This window comes from Saccopteryx leptura, chromosome 2, assembly GCF_036850995.1.
Source record: "Saccopteryx leptura isolate mSacLep1 chromosome 2, mSacLep1_pri_phased_curated, whole genome shotgun sequence".
Taxonomy (NCBI): domain Eukaryota; kingdom Metazoa; phylum Chordata; class Mammalia; order Chiroptera; family Emballonuridae; genus Saccopteryx; species Saccopteryx leptura.
The window spans coordinates 238007395-238024687 of record NC_089504.1 but is presented as its reverse complement, the minus strand read 5'-3'; the positions used below and the strand labels follow the sequence as shown (position 1 = coordinate 238024687).

The window sequence follows — 17293 nt, the reverse complement described above, 5'->3', positions numbered from 1 at the left end:
CAGGACCCTACATCATCTGCTCACTCCACCACCACTATAATCGCATCCCCTATTCTCCTACTGTCTCATTCATTCTCTTCCAGCCAGACATGTACCCAATTTAGGGTTCTTGCACCAGCTATTTCGTCTTCCTGGAAGGCTCCTTGCCATAGCCACAGTTGTAACACGTCCATCAAGGCTTGGCTCAAAAAAAAAAAAAAAAAAAAAGACTTGGCTCAAATATCACCCGCTCAACCAGGCCTACCCTGATTGCCCTGTAGTTAAATTTAGAAAAAAAAGCATGACCCGTGGTGGTGCAGTGGATAAAGCCTGAACCTGGAATGCTGAGCTTGCCAGTTTCAAATCCCAGGCTTGCCCAGTCAAGACACATAGGAGAAACAACTACTACGAGTTGATTCTTCCCACTCCTACTAGCTTTCTCTATCTCCTTTCTCTAAAATCAATAAATAAAAATATTTTAAATTACAATTTTTTTTTTAATTATCCTCTCCCGCTCCCTCAACTGTTCTGTTTTTTATGGTAGCACTTACACTTTCTAACACACTATATAATTTTATTACATTGCTGTTTGTCTCTCTTCCTGCAGGAATGCAAGCTCCAAAAGACAGAAATTTTTGTCTTGTGCCTAGCATATAATAAATATATAGGCATATAATAAATATTTGCTGACTGTATGAATGCAGGTTTTTTGTTTGTTTGTTTGTTTGTTTGTATTTTTCTGAAGTTGGAAACAGGGAGGCAGTCAGACTCCCGCATGCGACTGACTGGGATCCACCCGGCACGCCCACCAGGGGGCAATGCTCTGCCCATCTGGGGTGTTGCTCTGTTGCATCCAGAGCCATTCTAGAGCCTGAGGCAGAGGCCATAGAGCCATCCTCAGCGCCCAGGCCAACTTTGCTCCAATGGAGCCTTGGCTGCGGGAGGGGAAGAGAGAGACAGAGAGGAAGGAGAGAGGAGGGGTGGAGAAACAGATGGGCGCTTCTCCTGTGTGCCCTGGCCAGGAATCGAACCCGGGGACTTCTGCACACCAGGCTGACGCTCTACCGAGCCAACCGGCCAGGGCTGAATGCAGGGTTTGCAGTTAGATGACCTGGCTCTCCTTGTTCTGCTAGTTGCTAGCTGTGTCTTCTTAGGAAGTGGTTTCTCCTTGCTGACCCTGTTTCTCTTTCCTTATCTGTAAAATGGGGTAATAGTATCCACATTCTAGAGTTGTTATGAGGATTATGAGAGAGATGTGTTAACACTGAACACAGTACCTGAAATGTAGGAGGAAGTTACTACAAATGTTAGCTTCTTTTATTATACATCCATTCAACACTTAATTTGAGCAATTGTACTATATCAGTAAATATTTTTTTAATGAATGAGCTTAAACCTACAGCAGGTGTTTCTATCTTTACCCTTTGCACTTGGCCAAGTTAGAAATCTCTGTATTTTGTTTTAAAGCCTTCTAGAGCCTTTGATTATGAGCCTGTTGAGAGAGATGCTAGAGTTGATTACTGCTAAGATCCCCTTTTCATGACAAGGTATTACTGCAGGCTCAGCATTGTGCTAGGTACTTTATGCACATTATAGCTGTTAATCTTTGCAACAATCCCCTGAGGAGGCAGTTTTAATATTTCCGTCTTATCGATGAAAAAATTCAGAAAGGTTCGATAATTTGCCTAAGTCCCTGAGCTAATGAATGATGACTTCAGAACTGAAATCTAGGAGCACATCCAAAGCCCACAAACCTCACTATGCTACCAGGCATCCCCAAACTACGGCCCGCGGGCCGCATGAGGCCCCTTGAGGCCATTTATCCGGCCCCCCGCCGCACTTCCAGAAGGGGCACCTCTTTCATTGGTGGTCAGTGAGAGGAGCACTGTATGTGGTGGCCCTCCAATGGTCTGAGGGACAGTGAACTGGCCCTTTGTGTAAAAAGTTTGGGGACCCCTGCAAGTCCCTTCCAAACCCTGAGACTGTCTCCTTCTAAACACACTTTTCCAAGGATATTTATACTCACAGGTACCTTCCCAAGGACATCCTGGCTCTGATGATATAAATATTATCTCTGGCCCTGGCCAGTTGGCTCAGTGGTAGAGCGTCGGCCTGGCGTGCGGAAATCCCGGGTTCGATTCCCGGCCAGGGCACACAGGAGAAGTGCCCATCTGCTTCTCTGCCCCTCCCCCTCTTCTTCCTCTCTGTCTCTCTTCCTCTCCCGTAGCCAAGGCTCCATTGGAGCAAAAGTTTGCCCGGGCGCTGAGGATGGCTCTGTGCCCTCTGCCTCAGGTGCTAGAGTGGCTCTGGTCGCGACAGAGCGACGCCCTGGATGGGCAGAGCATTGCCCCCTGGTGGGCATGCGGGTGGATCCCGGTTGGGCGCATGCGGGAGTCTGTCTGCTTCCCCGTTTCCAGCTTCAGAAAAATACAAAAAACAAACAAACAAAAAATATTATCTCTAATTGTAGTACATCAATATAATGTAACACCATGGAACCATTAAAAAATGATGCAGATCTGTATTTATTGACAGGGAAAATACTCAGAGTACACTTGAGTGAAGAAGCAAATTATAAGGAATTGTACCATATCCATTTCTATAAATAAATAAACCCAACATGGGCTGAAGAATAAACCATGTAATTATCTTCGGGTGAGGTTGTTGAAGGTAATTTTCACTTCTAAACTCACTGGGAAATGAACTCAACCCTTGAATATAACATGGGGCTTTTCTAGGGCCATTCCAAACAAGAAAACTGAAGCCAGGACTCAAGGAGGAAGAGAGCTGTCTAGGAAGCTCCTGAGGAGGTCGGGGTGGGGTTAGGGGGTAGGAAGGGGAAGTGGGGCCGGAGCAGGACTGAGGTTCTGGCTGACAAGAGCAAGGAGGCCTGTAAATATGAACATGACCACCAGGGGGCAGTTGAGACCAGTCGCCAACTGCTAGTCCACCCCATTTAGCTGGGAGGGTTCTACACCCAAGGTGTTGTGCCAGCAAGTGGGGGTGGGGGTGTCTGGTCAATGCAGGAACACAGGCAGAGGCAAGCCTTGGGTTCATACTTCCTGTCTTTGCACTCAGATTGCCTTCTGAATGTTCCTTCTTCTCTCTGAACTTCTTTCCCGATCTGCAAATGAGTGTAAAACCACTCACGGGCCCATGTGAGGATGCCCTTGGGGAATCCAGGGCAAAACTGGTAGTGCAGGCCCTGACCCAGGCAGGGCCCAATAAGGCTGCTCCTCCAGCCTCCCCTTAGCAACACTCATGCAGGGAGCCAGGAGGACCTGCGCTCACAGACAAGTGTCTTGTAGGGCGGACATCCCATCCTCAGGGCATTTTGCTAAAGGGAACATGGATGTGAGTGTGGGAGGGTTTGGTCTCTCTTGCGGGACTAAGTTGTTATCTCAGGCCACAAAGAAAAGAAAGGCACTAGCACAGGTCAAAATAATGGCAAACTTTATTGGCATAAATCACAGGAATTGAAATGGGGAAAAGCCAGGTTAAAAGTTTACAGAGAAAAAAAATTAAAATAACATCATCAAATAACCACTGACCCAGAGGGTGGGCCTCGGAAACCCATCCATCCCTCTAGGGGAGGGCCAGGGGCAGGTCACTGTAAACAGAGCAATAAGGCCTGTGGGTGGAAGTGGAGACCTCCGGGAGGGGTCTGGCTGACCTCCTCACACCTGGCTGCTCCCAGCCTTGCCACAAAGGTGGGACCCTCACCTGGGACCCCAGCACATTCAGCCTCTGCTATGAAGCTCACAGAGTGGTCTGGATCTTCCTCACTTTAGAACCCACCAGGGCCCCTCTCTGCTGACCAGGAACCCCGGGCCTGCTTGTTCCTGTTTCATCCTTGGGGGAGAAAGCCCAGGGACTTTCCATGGGTTCAGCAGGATCCTGGCCCTCTTCCCAGAATCAGGCGCCTTTGAAACAACCTGGGCCCTTTTCCCCAGACCGCCAGCTTCCAAGGAGGGCAGGAAATCTGGGGAAGTGATGCACCCAGTTCAATCAACAAGACCAATGGTCAATATCAGACGCCAGCTTTCCTGAGGAGGCAGGAGGAGCCCCAGAGAAGCAATGAGGAAGCAGAGAATGTTTGGTGGGTTCTTTTTGACGCCAAAGAGTTCACAGGGGAGCGGATGCTCCTAATGGCTTAGACAGGAAACAGCACTCCCAAAGTATACTTTCCCCTCCTCCTCCCTCAGGAACAGGATGGATGAGGTTCAGAATCCTAGGCCCGAAAGGGCAAGACACCCTTAGGCCAATGTCGGTTAAGAGCTTGCTGGCCTGGGTAGTAAGTAAGGGTTTTCAAAATACAGCAGTTTATAAAACAGTCCTGGTGAGCCATGAAGTTAAAGAAGGGGAGTCTCAGAGCTGCTCCCACTTCACCTGCTTATGCTAAGAAAAAAGAAAATACAAATGGCTTCTTCACACTAAGCCCTCAGTACAAGGCAAACCCTGTCCCACAGCCACTGTCACCCTCAGGGTCAGCGGCGGTGGACAAGGAGGAGAGTACAAAAGGGGATGTCTTTAAAATCTCTTCAAAATCATTTTGTATAGAGGACTAAAAGCAACTCAGACAATATGAATTCAAACCTCAGTGTAGAAATCTATCAAAGTCGGTACAGTGTCCAGGCACGAGGTGAAACGCCGTACCTCCCGCCGAGCCCGGAGACGGAGGCAGTGACTATAAAACATTATTGCTGGAGAGGCCTTTCTCAGTAGAATCAGAGCAGTGATGGGGGCTGGGAGCAGTCGCCCAGGCCTGGAGAGACTAGGAGGGCATGAAGGGCACAAGGAAAACCTTCCATAGCCCCTGGGCACTTTGACCCTTGGATGGATGGATGGGTTTATGCTGGCATTGTCTGGAGGGAGCAGGTGTCCTCCAGTACTCTCAGAACAAGGAAAGTTCAGTCAGAGAGAAATAAAGATAAAAAGAGACCCCACCTGACCCTGCCTGCTCTCCCCTGGCTCCACTGCTGAAACATGAGTAAGAGATGGCTCCAGTGTGGGGTGCTGGCCAGGCCAGGCAGTCCGCGGGCGGGCCCTCCAGCACCCTCTGTCCCCGGGGGCAGGAAGAGCAGCCCAGAGGCTCAGGCAGAGGGAAGGAGAGCAGGCAAGGCCTTGAGGCCCTCCTGCCAAACGCACAGCCCAAGACGCGGGTTCCAGTTTCAGTGGGGCTTGGCCCTTCAGCGCTGGGCAAGGCCTCAGGGTCACAGTAGCAGGTGGGGAGGCTGGGCCAGGGCACGCCAGCCAGAGGGACGAGGGCACCTAGCAGAAGAGCTTGAGGAAGCAGTTCTGACAGTAGGGCTTGTCATTCTGCTCCTTGAAGGTGCCCTTGTTGAGCTGCTTGAGGCAGAAGGCGCAGACGAAGTGCTCTGGGTGGAACTTCTTGGCCATGGCGGTGATGCAGCGGCCAGTGATGGGCTTCTGGCAGCCAGAGCACAGCGAGCCGCGCCGCTCGTGGTAGTGCACCTCACAGTAGGGCTGCCCGTCATGCTCGAAGAAGCTGCCGTTGACAAATGGCGTGAAGCACTCCTGCCAGGCGGAAGAAAGAGGGTTCAGCCTGGGGTGGGGGTGGGGCTGAGGCCACTCCCAGGCCGATGGGCGGGAGACAGAGTTGTCACACTCCCCACTCGCTAAGGATTTCCGATGGTGTGCCTAGTGTGGTGCTAAACACAACTAAATTCTCCCAACTGAGGCATGGAAGTTAAGTGGCTTGCCCGAGGTCATACAGCTACTAAGTTGCACAGCCTGGATTAAACATAGGTCTGACTCCTGGGCTCTTAGCTGGGAGGCTGTAAGAATGTGTCCCAAACCTGATGCTGAAAAAAGGGTTTCCCGGTCAAACTCTGCATCTTAGATTGCTGTCTAGTGATTCAGATGCGCACTTAGGTATAAAAGGCCCTGAGAAGTCCTGCAATGAACAGTGTTTCCCAAACTTAATCTGTCAAAGGACCCTTGCTGGATCCCCAGTAATATCTGTGGGCCCCCCATGACCTCCAGACTGCAGTTTGAAAACCAACGGCCAATTCCACGGAGGCTGTGAAATGCTTGCATTATCTCGTTTAATTCTCACATGCCCTTATCCTGAACGTGATGGGTGCCACACAGGACAAGGTTGGAGACATTTCTGCCTTGCGGTTGGTTTCTCCCAGCCTCAGTACAAGCCCTGGCCCACAACTCACTGGACCTGAGGAGGTGGACTCTCTCTTCCTGTTCATCCATTAATAACCACAAACAAGGCCTCCAAGTTGTGTCCAGAGAACAAAGAGAGGGAGGCCCTTCTCACCCGGCTGCCCGGTGCCCTTCAGATGCGGGGACAGGGGACGTCTTACCCGGCACACAAAGCACTCCGGATGCCAGAGGGTATTGAGGGCCGAGATGTAGTTCTCCAGGATGGCCCGGGCACAGCCGCCACACTTAGGCGCGAACATGTCGAAGTAATCCTTCCGGCAGTAGGCCTTGCCGTCTTTCTCGTGGAACCCTGAGGGGCGTGGTTTGGGGGACAGAATTAGGGCCTCCAGGGGTGGAGCCCCCAACTCCAACATCAGCAAAGCCCCCGCAACCCAGCGCTCCCTGGGGTAGTGAGCCAGTCTGTCAGTCAGTACCTTCAGGACCGAAGAAGGCGCCACACTGGGCACAGAAGAAGTGCTCGGGGTGCCACGTCCGGTCAAGAGCTGTCACCACTTTCTGTAGAAGCGAAGCACAGGGTCAGAGCCGAACAGCTGCCCCAGTGGGCAGACCCACCACTGAGGCTCACAGGCAAGGCTGTCCTCCCTAGCCCACCCAGCCCTGCACCCAGCCCAGGCAAGACCAAACGCTGCCAAGATGGGGTCTCTCCTAGCTGTGCTCTGAACACACCAAGAATTAGAACTTATTGACGGAGGTGACATGCCACTCTCTCTTTAACCCTTACCTGCAGTCAAGGTCACAGGTTCTATGGTGACTCTCATTTTATCAATGAAGAAACTTAAGCTCAGAGAGGCTAGGCATTTCCCTAACATCACACAGTGAGAGAGGGAGCCAGCAATTCACCCACTGATTGGGCAGGTCTCCTAACCTCTGAGTCTCCACAGAAGGGCATCTGGGATGGGAGGTGGGTGGGAGGCAAGCAGCCTGACTTGCATCAGGCCTGGGTTTGAATCCCAGCCCCACCATTTACTAGCTTCACGAGCTCAGGACCTGTGACGACCTAAGACGGCACCACCTGACCCCCCCCCCCCCACCAGGGTGATGTGAGCTGCTGCTGCCCCGCCCCACCACGCTCGGGAACTCACATCTAGGATGGGACCATTGCAGTAGTAGCAGCGCGGGGAGAAGAGGGTGTGATAGTCCTTTTCACAGTAGGGCTGTCCGTCCCGTTCAAAGAAGTTCCGGGACCCGATCTCCTCCTGGCAGTGGGTGCAGACGAAGTGCTCGGGGTGCCATGTCTTTCCCATGGCTGTCACGACCTGAGGAGGGGGCAGGCTGTGGCTCACGGCCCTGGCCGCCATGAAGCACTTTTCCCAGAGGAGCACAGGTCGCCGTGCCCACCACCCCCACCGCTCATCACCTGCCCAGCGATGGGCTTCTTGCAGGCCCCGCAGACCCCTTTGGCAACTGTGGCGACTCCCAGTTTGTTGAGATCAGACTGGAGGCTCCCCAGCATGCTGTCCAGCTGGCTCCCGGGCTTCGGTGGCCCCCTCGGGGGAGAGCTGCTCCCCGCCTTCCCCTGGGCCATGAACTGTGGAGACAAGAGAGAGGCAGGTCAGGATGGGGGGCTTTTCTCCCTCCTGGACACATGGGCTGATGGAGGCAAGAAGCGCAGCCTCCTCCAGGGGCCTCAAGAGCCCTCGAGGTGGGAGTGATGTTGCAAGACATTCTGGGGGTTGGAGGGGCTCAGGGCACCGCCTTGGCCTGCCCGAGGCCCGGGAAACATGGCAAGCAGGACGCTGAGCCCCAGCCTGGCACTGACCCCTCCCTCGTCCTGCCCTTCGGGACCGCTCTGCCCGCTGTTCGGAGGCCAGCCAGCCGCCCAGCACAGCTCTCCGTCCGCTCTGTGTTCCAGGCCTTGGATCTTAAATAGGGGAGAAAACGAGGGTGAGAATATTTTTTAAATAAGGAAGAAATATAAAGAGACCTTGTTAATGGACCATTTCACAAAAAGGAATTTAAAATAAGAGGACTTTCCCCTACTGGCAGTACCAAAACAAGGAGAAACAGTCTAGAGCATCCCAAGGAGAGGAGAGAGAGAGGCAAGTGAGCTGACCAAAGGCGGGGGGCCTGGCGAGAAAGGGGACTGAGGCCAGAGAGCAGGGGCTGCCCAGGTACCGGCCTGGGGGCTGCAGGAGGAGGAACAGGATTCGGTTTCCCTCTGCAACTGGCTTCTTCAGATGAAGCCTGAGGCGGGACCGAGGGACAGCAGGAAGGGGCAGGCAGAAGGAAGCCCCATGGGCAAGCAAGTGGACAGCTGGCTCCGGGGGAGGGGGCGATCTTAGAACATCAGGTTAAGTGAGGGTCCAGGTTAAGGCAAGGTCTAGGAAGGGCTAGGGTACTGTGCTGGGTTTGTGGATGAAGGGAGATAGAGTGTGTGCGCACGTGCAGGTAGGGCTCACACTGGGACCCCAGGGCCTGCCTGCATCGGGGGGAAGGCAGGGTCCTCGTCGGTCTGGCAGCCCACGGACCTCACGGTGTGGGGCGCAGGAGGGGGAGAGGTGGGCCCCTGCACATCTTCTTCCTGTGGCCCTGCCCCAGCATTCTGAGCCCCAGGAGACCCCCAGGGGAGCGCTGAGGGCCCCAGGGTGGAGGGGGCAGGCAGGCCCAGTGGAGGAGCAGAGCTGCTGGCTGTGGCATCTCTGAGATGCTGGAGCAAAGGGACAGGAGGAGGAGGAGAAGGCAGAACAGAGAAGGTTCTTCTCAGGGGAATGGGGGAGCCGGGAGGAAAAATCACCTGGAGAGAAGGAAGGAAGGAGACAGGTGAAGAGGATGGAGGAAACAGCAGCTCAGCAAGTCAGGGCGTGGAGAGGCAACATCCCCAGGCTCCCCGGCCTTCCCACTCTGACCAGCCTCTCCAGGCCACAAGACACAGGACCAGCCCTGGCTGTCTGCCCGCTACCTTCTCTACCAGCTGCCCCTCAGCCCGCCTCCCTCGAGGCTGCACAGTGATGACGACACCCTCGGTCATCCAGTCCTCGGTGGAGGCCCCCGCCGCCCCTGCAGCCTCCTCTGCCTCCGGCTGGATACCCAGCCGGCCCTGCAGCTCTGCGATGAGCCTCTCCTGGGATGGGTTCCTGCTCAGGGTGGCGGGGTCCAGCCGGCGGCGAGGGGAGGGCTCCCGGGACATGGGGTGCGCGTGGCCCGTCTCCCGGCTCCTCCTGATCACTGAGCGGATCTGAGGGGGGAGGGGGAAGCTGTCATGGCCCCACTCTGGGCTCTGCCAATGCCGCCCAGTCCACACTCGGGTGGGCAAGGGGCACTGGACAACACTGCCAGAGAAGACCCAAGCTGAGGTGGGGTGGAGCCAGGGGCAGAGCAAACTCCCAGCACTCGACTCCAAGTCGGCCCTGACCTTGGGCAAGACACCTCACTCCCAGGGGCCTCAGCTCCTCTGTCTCTGAAATGGGGTTGCAGTATTTTCTTGGCTGCCTTACAGGGTGATTATGAGAATTACTGGAGAAGGTGTAAGTGGGCATTCTTAAAAAAGTATAAGGCTTTTCCTTTCTTTTTTGATTTATAATAAAAAATAGTCTTTCCTTCTAAATCTTTTAACCTCTTTCATTTCATGTTTATATTATAACCTGCTGGTTTGCAGTGGTTTGGGTTTTTTGCTTTGTTTTTGGAAAGGGTATGAGGTGGGGGTTTTTTTGTTTTTATTTTGGGGGGGGGGTATGAGGTTTTAATGAAGCAAGAAGCAAATACTAACAGTAACACCAGCCAGGACTTATGCAAGACCATGTGCTGTATTCTAAGCATGTTCCAGGCACGATCGCCTTTGATCCTCTGGACAACCTTGGGGGGAATGGTCTATTGTCACCCCCATTTTTAAGATGAGAAACTGAGACTGGTTGGGGTTGCCCAAGGTCACACAGGTAGCAAGTGATGGAGGCGGGGTCTGCATTCAGTTCTATCTGGTCTCGAAGCCCATGCTTTTAACCATGTCACAAACATCACCTAAGGATCCCAGGGGGGATTCAGCTAAAGGAAAAACCTTAAACAAGCAAGAATTGGGTTTTCACTAAGATTTCCAGGCCCAGGGAGTTCCACTAGCCCCACAGAGCCCAGTATTAAGAGCTGGTCAGGGTCCCAGGCCACAGTATCGCAGGATTTGCCGCCCAAGCAGACATGCACAGAGCGGGAGGCTGCATGCAGGTAGCCAGGAGCGGCCCACACTCAGGCTTGGCGAGAGCCAGGCCCAGCAGCCGTGCAAGCTTGCGCCTGCCTGGCCGGAGGTGGAAATCCTCTGGGTGGTGTCGGGCGTGTCCGTGACCACGGCCTGTGGAAGCTCCGGCTGCTCCCTCTTGGCCTCAGCAACAGCCTTGGTGGTGCCCTCTGGCCTCCTGGGTGTCTCGGGTCCCTGGGTTGGCCTGACCAGGCTTCCCCTCATGGGCGTCTCTCCACCTAACTGCTCCTCGTCAACTGGAGCAGGGCAGTTGCTCTCCGGCCCCGCTGGCTCTGGCCTTGCCCTCGCCTTCAGCTGTCCATGTTCCTTCGTGAGACTCCAGGTATCTGGGAAGGTGACCTGACGGTCTACGGCCATGACAGTGGGCTCAGTCGCTTCCTGGAAGCTGGGCGTAGCTCCGCGGGGAGCCTCAGACCTGAGTGCCTTCAAAGCCCATGACTGCTCCCATGTGGCAGCCAAGGCCTCCTCTGGGTACACAGGGTTGGCTGACAGCCCCTGGGGGTCTCCAGGCTCCTGGGGACCTGCACACCCAGCTTGGGGTAGAGTGTGGCCTGGGGAAGCCCTGGAGAACTCACTCGTAAGGTTTAGAACGTCCCTGCAAGCTCGAGCCTGGCTCTCTGCACCACATGGCCCCGGAGAACCCTCTGCACAGGGAGACTTTGAGTTGGGGATGTCAGGTGTCACCTCTAAACCAGGTGTCACCCCAAGGCCAGCCAAGTCAAGCCAGCTTGGGGCTATGGGAGGTAAAAGGCCCTGTCTGTTATCACTGTCCTCAGCGCAGAGGCCCTCTGAGGTGTGACTGAGGCCTTGAGGGGAGGGCTTAGTGGTGGATGGCAAGAACATAGAGGGCCCCGGAGGAGAAGGAAGTGTGTGGAGTGAAGACGGAGCTGAGGCGGGCAGCAGCCCCAGGGAGTTCAGGGCCACAGCAGAGGAGCTCGTCTGGTGGAGGAGGAAGACAAAAGGCAGAGGGAGAAGAAAAAGAAATAGGAGAGGTGAGGAAAGACGCTCACAGCGCGGGGTGGGCTTGACCTTAGGGCTCTGAGAGCTACCATCTCTACTGACCAGGGTGGCCGCAAAGCTGAAGCGTGAGGACGGGCCCTCACAGAAGACCTGGACGCCCAAGGTTTCCCTGGGCAACATGTCCTTGGCCCCCATCAAACCCAGGCAGCAGGAAGCAGCCTCTGAGCAAAGCCTGTGGAGCCACCCCAGTCAGAGCAGGTAAGAGGGAGAAAAGGCAAAGGGGAGATGGACATGGAAGACAGGTGACCAGGGAGGTCAGCCCAGGCACCATTAAGGGAAAGGCAGCCTCAGGCAGCCACTTGGACTCCTCCTACCCAGATTCGATGTTCGGCTCCGCCTGTCCCAGACAAACCCGGCTTCCCCATGTCTTATCCCCTGTGGACTTGCCCTAGGCCCCAGCTAGAACCAGCACAGCTTCCCATGGGGCAGCATGATGCCGGCTCTCAGACAGCAACATCCTTCTAAAGGAATCGAGGGCAGGGCTTCCTTAAGCCAGTGCCTGGGTCCAACAGACTTGCTCCTAACCTTGGCTGTTCAGAACTGCCAGCAGCTCGCCAACCCCTCCCAGCCCCACTCCCATCCCCCACCATAAAACCCCAGCTGAAGGGAGGTTTAGAGGCACCATCGGGCCCGAGATCGCGTAGATCACTCACTTCCCTTCTCAGATTCCCTAAGTCAAGCGCCAAAGGACGACCCACATGGAGAAGCGCAGTCAGCAACTATTGGAGAATTCGGTCAATATCAGTCCCTGTGGAGGCACCACATCTTCTCAACAAAGCACCTCAGGCCAGGCAGGCCTGGGGAGGCCTGGGGAGGCCTGGAGAGGCCGGGCGCCACCTGCAGGAATGGCCCGGTAGCCTGATGGGTTAGGTTTCCCACAGACAGAACTTGTGGGATTCAGAGGCCCAGAAAGGAAGAGGGGGCAGGAGAGGAGGCTGGCAAAGGAGGCCTGTGGATTCAGAAGCCAGAGGCAGAAAGAAAGAAGACGTGTGGAGGACAGTGTGCGCGTGGGAGACGGGCTTCAGGGCAAATGACCTTTCAGGCACAGGATCTCAAGTCCCACACGGCCCAGCAAAGAATGCCCTCCCCCATCAAGTGCAGCCATCAACACAGGGCCCTTTGTCCTGGCCTCCTGATCCCCGCCCTGGGTGGCTAGGAGCTGGGAGCACCCGAGAGGAAGGACTGTCCCTGCTGAGCACTTCTTTGCCTGCAGCAGCCTGGCCTGACCCTCCCTCCCCCAGACCCTGGCAAGGCCGGGGCACTGTGGGTCCCTAGCTCAGGAAAAGGCACCCAAACTGAGGGCTGAGTCCAGCTACTCACACAGTGAGAGGAGGAGAAGGGAGAGGAGACATGGGGCAGGGAAAAACTGGGGACTCGGGGCACCTTAAAGTCCGACAGGGAGGCCATCAGCTCGTCCAGCTCCCTGGTGGCAGAGGAGGCCGAGATTCGCGTCTGCTGCTGGCTGGAGGTGACTCGCTGGGGGCTGCTCATCTCGCCCTGGTTCACAGTGATGGCGGGGCTGCAGGGCAGGCATGACATCAGTGGGAAACCCAGAGTCCAGCCCTGAGCTCGCCAAGAGTGGCCCTTCCCTCCTCAGGAGATCCACAAGTCAGCTCTGACATTGGGGTCTCACCATCCCCAACCCTGGGGAGTCCGCCAGCTCCTGATCTCCTCTGGGGGAGGAGGCTACTGTCAGCCAGAGGGACAGAGCTCTGAGGTGAGCCGACGTGGGAGAAGAGAGGGGCTCAAATGGCAACCTTCCCAGAAGGACACCTCTAGTCCTCCAGCCCAGGTTCAAGCTAGCCTATTAAATAAGCCCGAGCACTGTGCATGCTCCTCAGCGCTGTATGTCCATGTGTGACTGTTCCAACATGGTCACAGCGAGAAGAGCTAACACTCAAAAGCATTCACCATGTACAACACCTGCTATGAGCCAGAAACCATTCCCTGTGCCTTACATGTATGATTGGGTCTCACTCCTATGGAGGCAGGTGGCCTTATCCCCATTATCCCACATCCTCTAATCTCATTTTACAGATAGAAAAACTAAGGCTTGAGAGCCACTTAGAAAGGCAGAGCCAAGGTCTGAACCCCACTGTGTGGCTCCAATTCCTATGCCAACAGCCACTGAGCTACAGGTGCCCTTGGAGTGCACGATGTCTACCTATTCTGATGGATAGTGTGGCTCAGGAAGGCAGGAATGGGGTCTGTGTGACTCATAACTATCCCCAGTGCCTGGTCAGACATCGGAGCATGGGCACCGGCAGAGTGAGACCTCCTGCCGGGTGAGCCCAGGCGGCACTCACACGGGGCTGGGCACGGAGCTCTCCAGCTCGTCCAGGAGACTCTCCACACTGGGCCGCACGTCCTCTAGGCCCCGGGCCCCATTCCGCTTGGGCTTCTCCTTCATTGGGGGCCCAGCTTTGACCCCCAGCAGGCTGTTATTCTCCGGGATGCCATAGTGAGGGCTCAGAGCTCCAGGCAGCGGGGGGCTTGAGTTGGCCTCGTCTTGGGGAGAGGGAGAAAGGAAGACTGCTCAACCCTGAGACCCAGGGCTACCAGCAGGTAGGCCTGGGGGTCCGGAAGGCCCTGGCCCAGGGGCAGTCTTACCTGCAGGGAAGCCCGGGGGGTTATGCTGCACAGCATTCAGTTCCAGAAGGAGGCGGTCAAGTTCTGAAAGGTTGCTGCCCAGGGAGGAGCTCATCACGGTGGGTGAGGGCTCAGCTGACTTTTGCTTGTTGGGGAAGCTTTGAGAGACAAAGGGACATCCACACTGAGAGACACTCCCCAGCTTCAGCAAGCCCCAGATTCTCCAGAATAAGGCAGAAGGGATCCGAGGTCTCCCACAGCAGCGAGAGGACTAAGAGTGGGACGGGAGGTGGTGAGAGGAGGGAAAAAGGAAGCCCTTCTCAGCTCCTTCACTACGTGGGTGACATGACAGCAGAAGAATGTATGCAGTGGCAGCAGATGGCAGTGATAAGGCCACCAGGCCAGTCAAGAGGCATTATGAGCTGGCCAAGAGCGTTGGGCCTTCTGAAGTTTAGCCCACTGACCCATCAGAACCCTCACGGGGCTGTGGCCATGCCTGATCCCTGGCCTCAGCTGCCCCCATCCCTGGCCGGCCCCCAGGACCTCCAATCAGGAAGGGAAGGTGCGCAGGCAGGAGCTGGGCAGTACCTGTAGACGTGGTCCTCTTCACTAGCTCGGGGACACGGAGGGCCGCCGCCGTCCTGGGGGACAGAGGCACCGGAGGCTTTGGCACTGGAGCTGTACACGGGTGGCGAGGACTGAGGCTGCAGGAAGGAGAATGCTCAGAGCCTCCCCAGGGCAGAAAACGGAACAGTCCGAGTCACCCCCTGGAGGCTGCTGCTCACAGCCAGTCTCACCAGGGAATTTCCACGTTCTGGCTAGAGACAGGTGATTAACACTTGGTCACTGCCCCCCTCACGTGGCGTCTGGTGGGCAGAGCTGGGCGTTTCCTGGCCCCTCTCCTCTTTCCCTGAGCCCGTTCCTCTCCTGGCACCAGAAGCCGCTGCCAGACAAGCTCCTTTACCCCAAAGCCTCTGGCAGCTTCAGTCCCTGTGCTCACTTACCTGCTGGTGGATGAATCGGGAGGCGCTGGGCTGCCACTGGTCTAAGGGGTCAAGGAGCGCGCCATTGAGGGCCTCGCTGGATGGGGGTGGAGGGACAGGGGGTGGCACAGCAATCTCTTGGTATGTGTGGTTTCCAGTTGGGTAGGAGTAAGGGGTCTCCTCGGACAGGAACACCGGCCGTTTAGAGATGTGGGAGGTGGTGGACTCCAAGTCCTCCAGCAGGGCGTCTGCAGAGAGAAGGCACGCGAGTGGGCTTCGAGAAGCAAGGATCCTAGGATCTAACTCTCCAATGACAGTGACCTCCCTTCCTGCACCCAGGAGTTATGATATAAGCAACTGCCCCACCCATGAGAGAAATGACTAGCCTCAGGTCAGGAAGATACCAGCTCAGCCCAACCTGGCCAAGAGCCAGGTCCCAAAGCTGCTCTCTTTACCCCAGCCCCAGACGGAAGCACTCAGGATATTCCCGGGGCTGCCCTTGAGGCTCTCCTACATCTGGGAGTCAGGCACCTGCGTTCCCTCCAGACTGGGTTAGGCAGCTGGCTGGCTGCGAATCAGAAATGCCTGCCTAGAACTCAGTGCTCTGACTCCGCCAGGCAAAGCAGAGAGAATGGGTGGGAGGGGCCCTACGTCATGGGGAGGGGCCCGGGCAGTGACCAGTCCCACTTAATTTCTAAGAGCCTAAGCTTTCTGAGCCCCCACCCACATCAGAGGGGCCTCTGGGGTGGGACCTGTATTCCTGACCATCTAGAAGCAGAATCCCAGACTCCAAGTTCCTCTGAGGCTACAGGTGAGGTGTGTGGGGAGGTGGGGGCTGAAACCAGGCTGGTGCAGTGTTCCCTACCCCCTTGGAAGAGCCAGGGGCGGGGGGGGGGGGAGGGGGGAGGGGGGACTGCTTCGTAGGCTGTTTCTGCAGAAGCCTGGCAAGCAGCCTGGCCCCGGAGGCTCCAGGGCCCCACAACCCTGCCTCTACCAGTAGCAAGGGAGCCACACTGGCCCTCGAGTGCGAGCTTCATTACTCTGGCTCCGGGCAGACAACAGAGGGGCCCTGAATCTCCTCAGTCTCCAGACTCTGGGATAGCAGGAGAGGCAGGAGTAAGAACTGCTGATCCCCTCACACCCACCCCAAGGACCTTCACCAGCCCCATGTGCCACACCCTCATTCCTGCCTTACTCTGGGACTTGCTCACATTCACCTCTCTGGTGACTTACTGGGGACTCAGTCCCTGGCCTCTGGGATAAAAACCATGAGAAAGCAGTGGCGGCACTGTTACCATTTACTAGAGACAGGCACAGTGCTAGGCTCGTCACATTCATGACCTCAGTTAGTCCTCCTACTACCCCTTAAGGTGGAATTCTGAACCTTCCTTTGCAGATGGGGAAACCAGCTTCGAGAACTGGTGGGCTCACCCTCTAGATCACAAAACCAGTGAGTGACAGGATGACCTGACCCCTCAGAAGCTTCAAAGCCCCAAAATCTGGCCTGCAAGGGGCTACTGTGATCACCAAAAGATGACATATTTAAACGGTACATCTTTCTGAAGAACTCGAAGTTCAGGGTTGCCAGTCTGATCCCCCCCTTGTGGCCCTGTCTCTAAGACCATCCTGACTTAAGAGAAAGTAAGAGGGAAGAAATGCCCGTACCAGGGCCTTGGTCTGTGGGCCCACTCCTTCTCCCAGCTGCCTGCCCGGGTCTCCTTCCCCCAAGGCCAGCCACACACACCTACCCCTGCTCCGACCCAGTGATTCAGAGGGGAAGCCTGTTCCAAGCCCCAGGATCCCAGACCCACGGCCCAGCACAGGTCTCCTGACGCCTGAGGAAGGTCAGTTTCTGCAGCCTCCTCCCACTCCAGGCCCTTTGGAAAAGATCTGGCTTCCTGTTTCTAGCAAACCGGAACTAGACTGAGTCAATGTGTGTCTAGGTAACAGCAGAAAAGGAACCAGCGGCCAGGGCCAATCCCAGTGGCCTCTCCACAGCCACACCTGCTGCCCTGGCTTCATGCAGAGTCCCCACTTCCTCTGGGCCCAATCCAGCAAGGGTGGGGTTCCTCCCCCTTCATCATGGGCAAAGCCAGCTGGGAAACTCCAGAGCAGGCAACAAGTTCCACCCCATAGGAGTAACAGGAGCAGCTGCCATGCTTAAACACCCAAATGTGCCAAGAGCTTCACCTGTGTCACCTCCCTCACAATACACAAGTTCAGATGGTAAAACTGAAGCTCAGAGGTGGAGTCACAACCCTACATTGCCAAAGCCAGCTAAAGGGACATAGCTGGGATAAAAAACTTGGGTTTCTTGGACCCCAAACACTCAATAAAAGAC

General features: G+C 55.7%; 1 protein-coding gene across 4 annotated transcripts in view; it reads right to left on the bottom strand.

The window, feature by feature from the left end:
* Positions 1-3415: 3415 nt before the first annotated feature.
* The window catches only part of PXN (paxillin), a 50051-nt gene continuing 36173 nt past the window's right edge, over positions 3416-17293 (bottom strand). The window contains exons 2-15 of one of the 4 annotated variants that reach the window (XM_066370775.1): positions 14974-15200; positions 14558-14673; positions 13991-14127; positions 13687-13888; positions 12764-12899; positions 10400-11299; positions 9077-9352; positions 8597-8911; positions 7937-8038; positions 7535-7705; positions 7260-7433; positions 6591-6672; positions 6318-6466; positions 3416-5517 (exon numbers count right to left, since the gene is read on the bottom strand). In XM_066370775.1, the coding sequence (XP_066226872.1) occupies positions 5251-5517; positions 6318-6466; positions 6591-6672; positions 7260-7433; positions 7535-7705; positions 7937-8038; positions 8597-8911; positions 9077-9352; positions 10400-11299; positions 12764-12899; positions 13687-13888; positions 13991-14127; positions 14558-14673; positions 14974-15200 (3254 nt within the window). In that variant the 3' untranslated portion in view covers positions 3416-5250. The remainder of the gene's footprint in view (positions 5518-6317; positions 6467-6590; positions 6673-7259; positions 7434-7534; positions 7706-7936; positions 8039-8596; positions 8912-9076; positions 9353-10399; positions 11300-12763; positions 12900-13686; positions 13889-13990; positions 14128-14557; positions 14674-14973; positions 15201-17293) is intronic. The other 3 variants (XM_066370776.1, XM_066370777.1, XM_066370778.1) reach the window with 3 other exon arrangements.